The 14,674-nt window shown below is 41.4% G+C and overlaps 1 protein-coding gene across 3 annotated transcripts in view; it reads left to right on the top strand.

Moving 5' to 3' along the window:
* The window catches only part of PREPL (prolyl endopeptidase like), a 125,527-nt gene that overhangs the window by 71,749 nt on the left and 39,104 nt on the right, over window positions 1-14,674 (top strand). For all 3 annotated transcript variants that reach the window (XM_029593340.1, XM_029593341.1, XM_029593339.1), the window contains exons 9-11: window positions 7,247-7,422; window positions 11,692-11,908; window positions 12,910-13,059. In XM_029593340.1, the coding sequence (XP_029449200.1) occupies window positions 7,247-7,422; window positions 11,692-11,908; window positions 12,910-13,059 (543 nt within the window). The remainder of the gene's footprint in view (window positions 1-7,246; window positions 7,423-11,691; window positions 11,909-12,909; window positions 13,060-14,674) is intronic.

Raw genomic sequence — 14,674 nt, 5'->3', positions numbered from 1 at the left:
ACCTCGCCAACCCCCTTCAAATAACCAACAATGCAGAGGTCGCCCACGGACACAGCATCAACAGGCACAACAACCGGCCACGGCTGCGAAGCCATCAACTTCTTTTTAGGGTTCACGGAGCCGCCACCCTCCACGGCTGTGGGAGGCAGAATTTCAGCATTCAAGGAGGTCTGGAATACAATCACATCCGACTGCTGGGTGCTGGAGAATATCTCAAGGTTATCAATTGCATTTCTAATCCAAGCCTACTCTTCTGCATTTAACTGCCAACATAAGCAATTACTCCAATCACCTTCACTTGCTACAAGAGCTTTCACAGCTAAAAAGCAAACGAGCAATAAGAATTCTACCATCACACCTCCACAATATGGGGTTTTATTCCCCATATTTCCTAATTCCCAAGAAAACAGGAGGCCTCAGACCGATTTTGGACTTTCGCAACCTGAACAAACATCTAGTCAAAGAGAAGTTCAAGATGGTCTCACTCAAGTCAATTCTTCCACTCTCCTTCAACCCAACGATTGGATGTGCTCTCTAGACCTCAAGGATGCCTATACACATATTCCAATGCACCCTTCTTCATGGAAATACCTTTGTTTCCAATACAAGAACCAACATTACCAATACAAAGTCCTCCCCTTCGGTCTCTCATCAGCCCCACGGGTATTCACAAAATATATGGCAATGGTGGTGGCCCACCTTCGGCAGCTAGAAATTAAAATATTTCCCTACCTAGATGACTGGCTCATAGTAGCATCAGACCAAGAGACGTTATTAGATCACCTACATCAAACCATCTCTTATCTACAAAGTCTGGGTTTGCTCATAAATTATAAAAAATCCAACCTAACACCCTCCCAAACATTGCACTTCATAGGAGCATTGTTAGACACGACAAAAGCAAGGGCCTATTTACCAATAGACAGGAGATTATTGCTACAGACACTGACCGAGGATCTCTGTCTGGCAACCAAATCAACAGCCAGAGGATTACTAACCGTTCTAGGACATATGGCTGCGGCCATTCATATGGTCCCAAATACTCGACTTCACATTTGCCGACTTCAATGAGGATTAAAACGCCAATAGAAGCAACATTCCCAGTCGATTTGCAAGATCTCCTTGACTTCAGCAATGAAGAAGGACCTGGAATGGTGGTTGCGACCACAGATACTCCAGAGAGGTTCATTGTTGTCAACACCACCTCACAGCATTGTACTAACAACCGATGCGTACCACAAGGGTTGGGGAGCACACCTCAATCAACTGGAAACACAAGGACTATGGTCTCCTCACAAGACTGCTTATCAAATCAACCTCCTCAAACTCAGAGCAATCCGTTATGCCCTTCGAACCTTTCGCACACAGTTAAAGGGAAGAAGAGTGATGATATTCATGGACAACCAAGTGGCCATGTTTTATATAAACAAATAAGGAGGGTCCGGTTCATGGATTCTCTGCAGAGAAGCCCTTCTCATATGGGATTGGGCATCTCGACATTCAATACACTTACAAGCAGCCTATCTTCCCGGCATAGCCAATACCAGAGCAGACCGGTTGAGTCGAATATTTCACCCTCACGAATGGACTCTAAACCAAGAGGTGGCCAACCACATTTCACATTGGGGAACGCCATCCATAGACCTCTTTGCCACGGAAAGCAACAGAAAAGTACCTCATTTCTGTTTCCCGTTTCCCAGTCATCTCAGGACAGCTCAAGATGCCTTCTTAATCCCATGGACAGGAAGTCTAATGTACGCCTTCCCTCCAATTCCACTAATAACTCGCACACTTCAAAAATGCATGACCGAGGCGGTGGACCTCATCCTCATCACCCCGGCTTGGCCGAGACAACCATGGTACTCTTACCTTCTTCATCTCTCGATCGACACATCCATTCCCTTGGGCAATAGGGAAGGACTCCTATCCCAGGCCAGGGAACTCTCCTCCACCCAATTCAGGACTCCCTCCACTTGACAGCATGGAGATTGAACGGTCACTATTCAGAGAACAAGGAATCTCGCAAAATAGCCAAACCATTCTTTTAGCGGCCAGAAAGCCTTCTACCAGCAAAGCATACCAATATAAATGGAAACGTTACGAATCATGGTGTTCAACCAATCACCATGATCCCTTTCATTATGCTCCTACGAATCTCTTAGATTACCTTTTTTCCTTGTATTCGTCAGGATTAGCAACTACCTCAGTGCGGGTACACCTTAACGCCATAGCAGCCTACCATAGACCGCTCCAAGGACAACCAACCTCGCACCACCCGATGGTTTCCAGATTCATCAGAGGTCTCTATCATCTCCGACCCCCGATTTCTAAGCCGCCAGTAGCCTGGAATCTCAACTTATTCTTGAACAACTGATGCTTTTCCTATTCAAGCCTCTAGATTCAGCACATATAAAATACCTCACATGGAAGGTAGTATTTCTTGTCGCAGTAACTTCCGTACGACGTGTAAGTGAATTTCAGGCGCTGGTGCACTACGAACCTTACCTACAGTTCTTCCACCACAAGGCGGTCCTACGAACTTACCCTTCCTTCCTACCAAAGGCGGTTTCAGCATTTCATATCAATCAGTCTATTGAACTCCCTACGTTCTTTCCAAAGCCACATCAGAATGACCGGAAGAAACTTCTCCACACCCTTGACTGCAAAAGAGCGTTAACCTACTATAAGACTAGAACGCACATGGACTCCAGACCATCTCAGTTGTTCCTAACCTTTAATCTAAATGCACCTGGCATACCAGTTGCAAAACGAACAATCTCTAGCTGGATAACTCAGTGCATTCAGTTCTGTTACAACAAAAGACAGGAAACACTACATGGAAAACCAAATGCGCATCAACTTCGGGTGATCGCTATGTCCATAGCCCACCTAAGCCACGTTGCTCCTATTGACATTTGTAAGGCAGCGACCTGGTCATCTCTACATACTTTTACATCTCACTACTTCTTAGACCAGCAGACGTCTCAAGATGCTAAGCTGGGATGAACGGTATTGGACAGTTTGATTTAAAAACTACACATCAGCTGTCCACTCAGAACAAGTCACACAAAAAAAAAAAAAAAGTTACAACACTTTCAGCGTGACAAGGGAGCTTGGGACTCCCAGAACAGCATGGCTAATTCAACCCTGCTATCGACTGGAAAAAGCAAGTTTGCTTACCTTAAATGGTGTTTCCATAGATAGCAGGATGAATTAGCTATGCTGACCCACCCACCTCCCTGGACAGCCTCGCATACTTCTAACTGCTACAATACAGACTGAGCAGAAGCTGTTTTCTGCGCGGGAACACTCACACAGTTGCACAGAGCAAAGCTCTGTATCAGCTTTGAGAAGCTCCGCCTCCGATGCAAGACTGAGAGTCCCAGGACAGCATGGCTAATTCATCCTGCTATCTAGGGAAACACCGTTTATGGGTAAGCAAACTTGCTTTTGTCTCTCAATAGCAAGGTTTTCAACTGCTCTGCAGAATACTCAAGAGCAAGTATCCTCATTATATCAGAAAGTGGACTTGTGGGATTCTAGAGAGACTGATTTGCAAGCTTTAATTGGTGTTATTTCCAAAGCTCATCTTTTCTTAGAAAACAAAATTGAAAATATAGAAAATGCCATCCATCAACATAATATTCAACATACATTTTCCTAGAAAAACACTGATGTCTCCATTTGAAGTATTTCAAAGCTGTTTCCTTTGGGGTAGATTTTATAATTTTGCGCGAGCGCGTACTTTTGTTCGCACACCAGGCGCGAACAAAAGTACGCTGGATTTTATAAGATACGCGAGTAGCCGCGCATATCTTATAAAATCCGGGGTCAGCGCGCGCAAGGGGGTGCACATTTGTGCAACCTGCATGCGCCGAGCCCAGCGCGCGCTGCCTGTTCCCTCCGAGGCCTCTCCGATTTCGGAGCAGCCTCGGAGGGAACTTTTCTTCGCCCTCCCCCAACCTTCCCCTCCCTTCCCCTACCTAACCCACCCCCCCCCTTACCTTTGTTGGCAGATTTACGCCTGCTGAAAGTAGACGTAAATCTGCGTGCGCCAGCGGACTGCTGGCGCGCCATCACCCAACCCAGGGGCTGGTCCGGAGGCCTCGACCACGCCTCCGGGCCAGCACCACGCCCCGGGCCCGCCCCCGAAATGCTGCGTCACGCCCCCGAAACGCCGCGTCATTTAGGAAACGCCCCCGACACGCCCCTTTTACGAAGCCCTGGGACTTAACACATGTCCCTGGGCTCTGCGCGCGCCGGCGGCCTATGTAAAATAGGCGCGCAGGGCATTTAAAATCCGGCCCTTAAAGTTTTGAAAGTTCCAGAAAACTTAGTTTCCCAATCTCAAAGGTTTATTATTGCCATTTTTCAAAAATTTTTACAAGAAGAGGGAGAACTTCAATTGCCTGCAGATATTTAATTTGAGGTCTTTAAAAAAAAAAAAAAAAGTCAGATGATGAGATTGTGCCATCTACCCTCATAACTTTTGCTGTTGACTGACAAATTTTATTTTGAACATTTTTTTTTTGATAGGAAAGTTTTATTTTTTGAATTAAAACTTTGAGCATTTCTTGATGTTGCAAAAGCAACTCGGGTTAAGAGGAAGCAATTTCTAATGTTGAGTCCTGGTATTATTAGTTCCAGCTTTATTTCCCTTGTAAATGTGTAATAAATTTAAAGAAGTTAAATATGGGGAAGGGGGGTTGCTTTTTTTTTTTTTTTAATCCGTCTCCGCTATCTTCATCAATGAGAAATAGTCTCAATGATTGCTTCCTCCCCTGTGGATTCTGTTTCCACATTCTCTCCACTTGTCTAAATAGCTGTTTAGGGTATAGATGGTTCTTCTCAACTGTTGCTCATGACTTTATATATTAATGTTAAGGGTTTTTGATATTGGGACTGGTCTTCCCCTGTGATTGTGGACAAGACATGAGAGATTAATGTTATTACTTTTTTTTTTCTTTTAATGTTTTATTTCACTGCATGTTGTTCTAAACAAATGTACTTGTATGTTTAATTAGAAACGTAATAAATAAAAAGTTAAAAAATATTTATATATATCAGAAAAAGGCTTCTCCAGATACTGAATCTGCATGTAAGGATTGAAGATTTTGGAAAACTTTAGAAAAAATGACAGACAGGATATAAAATGCAAAACAATTTGGACTCTTTGTAAGGGATTGTTATTTTGCACCAACAGAAAATAATCCTCACAATTCAAAAGGATTAATTTTTTTCAAGTAATGAAATTGATAAAAGAAAAATAGCCAGAGTCATCTAATGACAAGAATACCACTGGAACCACTAAGAAGCAATATGCATTCTATGTGAAAACAAACCATAGAGATCAGTGATAGCGAACTCTGTCCTTGAGTGCCACAAACAGGCCAGATTTTCAGGATGTCTACAATGAATATGCAGTGGAGCACCTCAGGGATCTGGTACTTGGACTGGTGCTTTTCAATATATATATATATATATATAAATGATCTGGAAAGGAATAAGATGAGTGAGGTTATCACATTTGCAGATGATACAAAATTATTCAGAGTAGTTAAATCACAAGCGGATTGTGATACATTACAGAACGCCCTTGCAAGACTGGAAGATTGGGCATCCAAATGGCAGATGAAATTTAATGTGAAACAAGTGCAAGGTGTTGCATATAGGGAAAAATAACCTTTGCTGTAGTTACACGATGTTAGATTCCAAAGTGGGTATGTAAGTTAGATAAGTCCTAAAGATGATGTGGAGCAATATAAAGCACGACTAGTAGCAATTGGTTATGATCAGCAACACGGTATTGTCTATCAAGAAAAATATTCACCGGAAATAAATATCACAACTGTTAAATTTATTATTAGCTTTAGCAAATGAAGAAAATTTAATTATGTAACAATTTGATGTGAAAACTGTATCCTCATGGAGACCTATAAGAAGTCTCCATAGAGCAACCTCCAGAGACTGATGAACCTTAAAAAGGCAATATATGGATTAGAATAATCAGATCATGCCCGGTATATTGCTTTGAGAGAATTAGCTGCAATGCTGCCCTCCTACCAACAGGGGCATTTAATGGGCTCTAGTCCTGGCTGCTCAGTCCTCCAAGTCTAGTGGCTTGGAGGACCTACTGGCAGCCATGTTTTCAGTAAGACTCAGCACTGCCATACCCATTTAAGCCTGCCTTGCTCTCAGCACCTTACCTCAACTTGGACTCTTCTAGTTGCGCTCACTGTTGTCTTGTATCCTGCCTTGTTCTGTGTTCTGCTTAGGCCCCAAAATAGTGGCCTTTCTATTCTGTATTTTAATTTTGTTGTTGTTATACGTAGATTTAGTCTTCTCTTTATTCCTGGTACTGGTCCCATTATAATGCCTTTCTGTTTGTATGTCCTTGTGTTTTATCCGTTCCTGCTCTGTTGGTGCACTCTCTTGTCTTGTGTTACCAAGTGGCCACCTTGTCTGTTTAATTTGCATCCTTGTTCTGCTTTTATGAGTGCCCCTTGCCCAGTTTCTGTACACTACCAGTCATGTCCTGCCGAACACCAGACCACAAAGGCTCAACCTGAAGGGGAGGTGGCCTGTACAGGTGAAGATTCTGTACCTGGTCAATCTTGTCCTTTTCCTGCCAAACTTGTTCCTGGGTCCAGCCTGTTCCTGCCCTGGGGATTACCCTATAACCAGCCATTGTGCCTTGACAATTGCATTTAACCAAATGGTTGTTAAGCATTTTTACCTATAATACTACCATATATACCAATTATTTGTAGGTAGCTAGCTAGTTAATTAAGCTGTTATACTGTATCAGGTCTTCATAAGGCTTGCCTTAGACCACTCGTTATATGTAAACTGATGTGATATGGCAAATCGAATGTCGGGATAGAAAAATAAATAAATAAATACATGACAAGGGATAACATTAAATAGAATCAGATCAAAGTGTCTGTATACTGTGACAAGGAGAAGAATCTGCTATACTATCTATGTATGTAGATTACATGCTACAACAAGTTTTTTCACGGAGTAAAGACTGATTTAGAGACCAAGACTGACCTAAATCTAATCTGAAGTTGGCTCTCTGTGTCTCTACGTGGCCCATTCAGTGATTGCAGTGGAGAGCCATCCTCTGAAATTCTATATTTCAAGAATTTTTTTCCTATTTTAGGTCATCTTATTTCAATTTCATTATGTTGTTTCATTTTGCATTATCATAATTTCTTAAATCAACTCAATCTTTCATTTCCAGGATGGCACCTTTGTACCCATTACTGTGTTTCATAAAGCATGCTGTAAGGATCTACATAGAAAACCTCTTTTAGTTCATGTATATGGAGCATATGGAATAGATATGAACATGAGCTTTAAAGCAGAAAATCTTCTGTTAATTGAAGATGACTGGATATTAGCATATTGCCATGTCAGGTAAGCTATCATATTCAGGTCATTAATATGTTTTTGGAATAGCAGCAATAACCTTCAGATAATGCAAAGAAGACATTTTGTTTCAACTGTCTTCTCTGTTTTGAGCATATAAGACAGGGCAATTCACATTTGAATCCTATCACCACCATGTCATTGTGCGACCTCTATCAAATCACATATCTACAAATAGGGTTGCCAAGTCATAAGAAACAGGCCAATGCAGTCCTGGTGTTACCCTGTTATATGCTGGGACTTGTTATTCTGATTGGCCCATTGATTTACCTAAAACAAGCAGAACTCCAACTCCCTGCATGCTTTAGGTAACACTAGAATTGTATTGGCCTGTTCCTTATGACATGGAGCCAGGTGGCAACCCTAACTATAGTCAAAAGTCAGATCTGGACAGTTTCCTTTTGTAGTTTAAAAAGTCTAATTCTTTAAACATCCTCCAGACTTAACCAAGAAATTCTTTCTGGCTCTGTTAGTTTTTTTGAGAGAGCTTTCAGATAAAATCCAAATGCATTTCATGTTATTTAGAAACACTCAAACTTGCATTTCAACTCTTATCAGATCTACATCAAGAGCTGATTAGTTCTTTTCTATGTCTCTTTCCCCAGGATATGAATCTCTTGGCTTGGGGGGAAAGGGTTCCTTTCGGGTCCCAGTGCAGGAGTGGCTGACATCCTTTTGGTTATCGCTGGGAGAGAGGAAATCTCTCTTCTCTGTGAGAAACTTAAATTTGCTCAATAAGATAGTTGCAGATGACACAATAAATATGCTTCCAACACCAGTCTCTTCTCTTATAAATTACAGCTTGCACTCTGTGCAGGAATCTTTCAAAGGGCAAGGGATCTGTCCACCAACTTGGGTTAGGTGAGCTGGAGTTCCCAATGGGCAGGGCAGTCTTTAAGTTTGTCAGGAAAACCCCTTCCATGGATGGCCAAAAATCCTGTCCTTACACAGAGAGTAAACTTGTCTCTCTCCCCAGGGGCTGAAGACTCTTGATGGGTGTCCTCTGAAATTCTTATAGTTCTGTTTCTCATGGTTAGCAGGTTCTTCTTCTTTAGATATATCTCAGTCTCTCACTCTCCTCTGGATCCCTTATGGGAGGGATCCCTAGAAACAGGTTCTCCTACCCTGCAAGTAGGAAGGGGCAGCCAAAAATCTTCCTGCTGGATGTCTCGACTTAATATCCTTTTCCCTTAACCAAATATAACACCGGATTTGCTCCTCACAAAAGGTCACCACCTCTGAGGGCAGGCCTTCCCTATCCCTGGGCGTCCCAAATACAAGGTTTCCCGTGCCCTGAATCCAAGAAAGGCCTAGGTGTCCAGTGAGGCTCCTACCATAAAGCTCTTAAATCCCGAAAACAACTCAGAGAAGTATCCAAATCAGCTAGGGAGTTAGACTGGCAGGACCACCCTCCCGTCCCTGGCCAGGATTCCTAGGCTGGGTTAGCCTGTTCTCACTGACTTGGCCTGAAAATACAACAAAAGGTAAGTGCCTGCCACCTCCTAACTCTCCAAAAATTATACACGACTGCCTCCAAACTCTCAGCAGACAGCTGTTATAAAGCCTCCTAGGGGGATGGCCATTCCAGGCCCCTCAAAGAGAGGCACTGAATTTGAATGGTCCTCTCCCCATCCACTAACCTATTCTATCTAGTGCTTCTTTGGGCCTTCTGGTAACCAAAGAATGGCTCTTGGTTACACATGGTTTTCCTCTCATAAATACATGTGATTAGAACCAAATGTCCAGTGATGTTTAGTTGACTGGTGTTTCTAATTAAGGCATATAATCTGCAGTACTCACAAATTCTTAAAATGACTCCTGTCACCTGATGGATTTTCTTTGTATAGTTTTGTGCAGTGCTTACTGTAATGGAACTGTTTTTGTATTTGTGTACAAGAAAATTACAGTACTTTTAATATTTACTCTAGTCACTTATTCTTTTAGAATCTCCTGAACACCGAAGCATTTTTCCTGTGGTTACTTGTTCATGATCTCTCAAGTAGCACATTTAAAACAAATGGGAGAAAATTATTTTTCTCTCGACACACAATTAAGCCTTGGAATTTGTCGCCAGAGGATGTGGTTAGTGCAGTTAGTGTAGCTGAGTTTAAAAAAAGGATTGGATACGGTCTTGGAGAAGTCCATTAACTTCTATTAATCAGGCTGACTTAGGGAATTAGCCTCAATTATTACTAGCATCAGTAGCATGGGATCTGCTTAGTGTTTGGGTTTTTGCCAGGTATTTGTAACTCTGTTTGGCCACTGTTGGAAACAGGATGCTGGGCTTGATGGACCCTTGGTCTGACCCAGTATGGCAAGTTCTCATGTCTTCTTTTGCTCTCTCTTACTTTGTCTTCTAGGTAGATAATAAACATGTGGCTAATCATTTCAGTTAAAGTAAAATATTGTTTTGCAATGTTGCAGCTTGGAGTTAAGGAAGGGGGCACAGATCTGAACTTTGTACCAGGGTTGTCCACACAAGTAAATTCCTCAGAGTTGGGCTGGGCAATTGCTAATGGCCTGAAACCATCTTGTGATAGGTCCTGCTTATATTAGATTGTAAACTGCCTTGTGCCTTTCCAGCAGAAAGGTGGAATATCAAATGGCAATAAATGAAAAATACTCTAGCAGGATTAAGTGGCATCAGAACTAAATCCCTTGTTCCCTTTGTTATACAATGCTCGCCCAGTGGCAGGGAAGCTGTTCTGTGAGGAGGAGGTAATAGCGAGATTTAAAAGGCCTACCTTGTTTGTATCTTTCAGGCAGGAGGCACCTGGGCATGCTTGTAGAGGTTAACACCTGTGGGTTCCAGATTTTCAGGCCACTAGCTGCATGGACAGTGAGCTTCTCATGCCAGACAGTCACTGAAAGCAGCTTCTCTTTCCTCCCCTTATGAAAAGTGTGGTGGGGTACAGCTGTCACATGGGGAAAAGAGTTCAATAACACTTAAGGGCCCTGTTTGTTAAGTATTTCCCCGTAGACACAATATGGGAGAAAACCTTTAGTAAATAGGCTCCTTTGCAGTAGCCATGTCTAACCCTTTCCTAATAATGAATTAAATAGGCCTTATTTATCATCGTCATTAGGTTTTCAGATAGAAGGCTCAACTCATGCAAAGAGTACTTCGATCTCATTTAGCTTGCGGTCTAAAAGGCTTTTGCTATATTGAGTAAAGCGATTTGGGCTATAGCTTTTTTTTTGTACACTTGCAGGTATGAAAGACAAGTAAAACAGAAGCAAATACAACTTTTTATTTGACTGGTTTGCAAATTAAGAAGCTTTTAAGGGCTCATGAATATTAAACATACACAGGGAGGGTCATTTTCAAAGATATTTCTGGCAGTAAAACAGTGCTTTACCCATGGAAATGGCCTGATATGTGGGTCAGCCTACACATATATGTCCTGTATGCACATAAGTTTACCCAGACTGACTGCAGTTGTTCCTGGGGACAGAGTTAAGGAGGGTTTTACACTAACTTGCATACTCTTGGATTTTCCAAAGTATGCATGTAAACTTTCCTGAACATTTTCTGCATACAAATTAGCAAGTCGTGTGGATAGGTTTGGTAGGATAATTTTCAAAGCAAACACGAATGCATAAGTTTGCTTTGAAATCTGCTGTAACTTATGTAAATGGAATATAAATCAAATAGGTGAATAAACCAAAGGTATTTGCCAGTTTCTTTATGCAAGCTGTTACAAAATGTATCCCCAAAGGGGTAAAGAATTAAAACTGACACATTGGTGCAAATGCCACATGTACTATTACTTGCAGAATTGCACCAGCAGTCAAAAGCAAAATTTTTGCTTTGATTATTATCCTAAAAAGTACCTGCATGAATATATGCCAGCTTTATGTGTGGGTACTTTTTTTTTTTTTTTTATAGGAAAAACTACGCATATGGTTGCCTCCCTCAACCCAGTCACCCCCAGAAACACCTACAACATGCACAGGCAAAAGTGTGTGTGATATTTACATATGCATGTACTTCTATCCACATAGAAGGCAGGTAATAATCAAATAGCCCATTTCCATGGATAAAACAGCATTTTATTTACAGAAGTGCCTTGAATTATCGCCCTTTAAATGTTCAACTGTTGCCGTAGTATGTGTTTGGTATTAATAGACCTTGGAGGTAAACTTAATAGATTGCATTATGAGTTATTGAAGCTTTAGTTATGTTTTGTCAGAATTCAGTAATACCTTATTTACAATTTTTCAGACAAGTCTGTACCTTTTGTGTGGAACTTTTAGGGGTGGAGGAGAATTGGGCCATAGTTGGCATGAAGATGGCCGTCTGGACAAGAAACTCAATGGTGTGGAAGACCTTAAAGCCTGTGTGCGGCACTTGCATGAACTGGGCTATTCTGGCCCCAGCTATACTGTGCTGGCAGCTGCTAGTGCAGGAGGGGTTCTTGCAGGAGCTCTGTGCAATAGTAGTCCTGAACTCATCAAAGCCGTTGTGCTCAAGGTCAGGAGCTACCATGCAAATTATATTGCTTGTGGATTATGTTGTCTTGATATTCTGGCTTTTTCATTCACAATTTCATTATATTCTGAAATAAAATAACATGTCTCCTAGCATCTAAAATATACTATGAACAAAGGTACTTAAATGTTACAAAGAGGGCATGACATTTCCATATGCTGACTAACCAGTGATTACTGCATTTCAAGCTGGTGAATGACAGGCTGGGACTATCAACCCAAAGCTGGGCACAGACACAGAGAAAGCCATCCCCCTCCAGTGCTAACACTGCTGCCCCAGCGCCATTGGTCATCGGCCCGAGTACTCATCCCCCGAAGGCAGTGGGAGCAAAGAGGAGCAGTTATTGCACGAGAAAGCATTAGTGCAGTACCAGGGTATTTGCAGCACAAGTAAAAAGAGACTGAGAGGAAAGAGATTAAAGGGGAACCGATGGTAGCTGTGGCAGGGCTGGAAAAATATTTTAAAAACTTAGGTGGCAGAGTAAATTTTCTCCTTAACAGAAAAATATCCTCTTTTTTTGGGGGGGGGAAGGGAGTTGAATTTATTTTATTATTTTACTTCATTTTCCCCTACATTTTTATAATGTCTTTGCTTTCTTCCTCCAACTTGTTCCCCTGTCTCTCAAGCTACTAACTTCCCCCCTCCCCCTACATCACAACCTGTATATGATCCAATGGCAAGGGGCCACACTGGACTGCAACCTCTCTTCTCGGGCCTAGGTTGGCCACAACAATTTTCTCTCTTGGGTTCCAGTCACAGCAACAATGTCTTTTCTCAGGCCTGGATTGACCACACCAGACACAATTTTTAGATGCCTGGGATTTTTCTAGCTCTTAGCTCCTGGGATTGCTGCACCCTTTCTCCTCTGCCACAGAAGTTACTGTATGATATGAGTAACATCTGGAAAAGGAGGAGGTGAAACAAAAGAAACATTGCTGGTGTTGATAAAACATTTTTTTTTACTTTGTCTTTAATTCTTTCAGGCCCCTTTTCTTGATGTTCTGAATACAATGTTGGACACCCTTCTACCCCTGACAATTGAAGAACAAGAAGAGTGGGGTAATCCATTATCTGATGAGAAATATGCAGAATATATTAAACGTTACTGCCCGTATCAGAATATTAAGTCACAGGTATTTAGAGATGAGTCAAATAACAATGCTTTTCTTGAAGCAGCAGTGCATGCATTTTCCAGCCAAGCATGTATGACATTGAGTACTTATGCACATTGTTCTAAAAATATCAGTAATTTCTCCATACTCTCTCTAAGGACTTTCAGAGCTTTCCTAGAGACTTTTCAGAAATTTTGCCAGAAACTAAGTTACATTTAAATGGGTTCTTGGGTGCTGAAAACCCCAGAGATTCTAGTAAAACAGAATATATGGGCTGAAAATCCTGGAGAATCCAGCAAAATGCTGGAGACAACGCTTTTGTTTCTGACAAAAAGATGTTTAATGGCTGCTTTTACTGCCAGTTACAGTTTGAAATGCAAATGAGGACCATGAAGACTGGGTCCACTAATACAAACACTGCCTACATAGATGTGGTATATTTGGATTTTCAGAAGGTGTTTGAAAAAGTCCTTCATGAGATGCTTCTAAGAAAACTTAAGTCATGGGATAAGAGGAGATGTCACTTGTGTATTGCAAAATATTTAAAAGACAGGAAACAGAGCGAAGGATTAAATAGTCTGTTTTCACAGTGGAAAAAGGTATGCAGTGGAGTGCCTTAGGGATCTGTACTTGGACCAGTGCTTTTTAATATATATATATATAAATTATGTGGAAAGAGGTTTGACAAGGAAGGTGATCAAATTTGTAGATGACACAAAATTATTCAGAGTAGTTAAATCATAAGCAGACCTTGTGAGACTAGAAGATTGGACATTCAACTGGCAGATGAAATATAAGGTGGACAAGTGCAAGGTGATGCATATAGGGAAAAATAACCCATGCTGTAACTACATGAAGTTAGGTTCCATTTTAGGAGTTACCACCTAAGAAAAGGATCTGGGCATCATAGTTTATTACACTGAAATAGTCTGCTCAGTGTGCTGTGGCGGTCAAAAAACAAACAATGTTAAATATTATTAGGAAGGGAATTTTGGATGATATAATGCCTCTGTATGGCTCAATGGTTAGACCGCACCTTGAATACAGTGTACAATTATGATCACTGCATTTCAAAAAAGATATAGTTGCACTGGAGAAAGTACAGAGAAGGGCGACCAAAATGATAAAGGGCATGGAACAACTCCCCTTTGAGGAAAGGCTATAGAGGTTAGAGCTGTTCAGCTTGGAGAAGAGACGGCTGAGGGGGAGATATGATAGAGGTCTACAAAATCATGAAAGGACTTGAACAGGTAAATGCGAAACAGTTATTTACTCTTTCGGATAATACAAGGACTAGGGGGCACTCCATGAAGTTAGAATGTAGTACATTTAAAACAAATCAGAGAAAACTCAATGCCCAGTTAAGCTCTGGAATTCTTTGCTAGAAGATGTGGTTAAGATTGTTAATGTGGCTGGGTTTAAAAAAGGTTTAAACTGCTGTTAATTAATAGTAAATAGCCACTGCTTGTTGCCTGCATTAATAGCATGGAATCTATTTAATGCTTTGGTACTTGCCAGGTACTTGGATTGGCCACTGGGAGTTTTTTGTAAAAGATGTATGTTTCACTAAGAAATGTAGTTTAACAAAATGGATAGTTCCAGAAGCTCCTACTATCCAATTCTGAAAGGCGGAATT

Source organism: Rhinatrema bivittatum, chromosome 3, assembly GCF_901001135.1.
Source record: "Rhinatrema bivittatum chromosome 3, aRhiBiv1.1, whole genome shotgun sequence".
Classification (NCBI taxonomy): domain Eukaryota; kingdom Metazoa; phylum Chordata; class Amphibia; order Gymnophiona; family Rhinatrematidae; genus Rhinatrema; species Rhinatrema bivittatum.
Note: the sequence above shows the minus strand (reverse complement) of the source record. Positions and strands in the feature narration are given on the sequence as shown.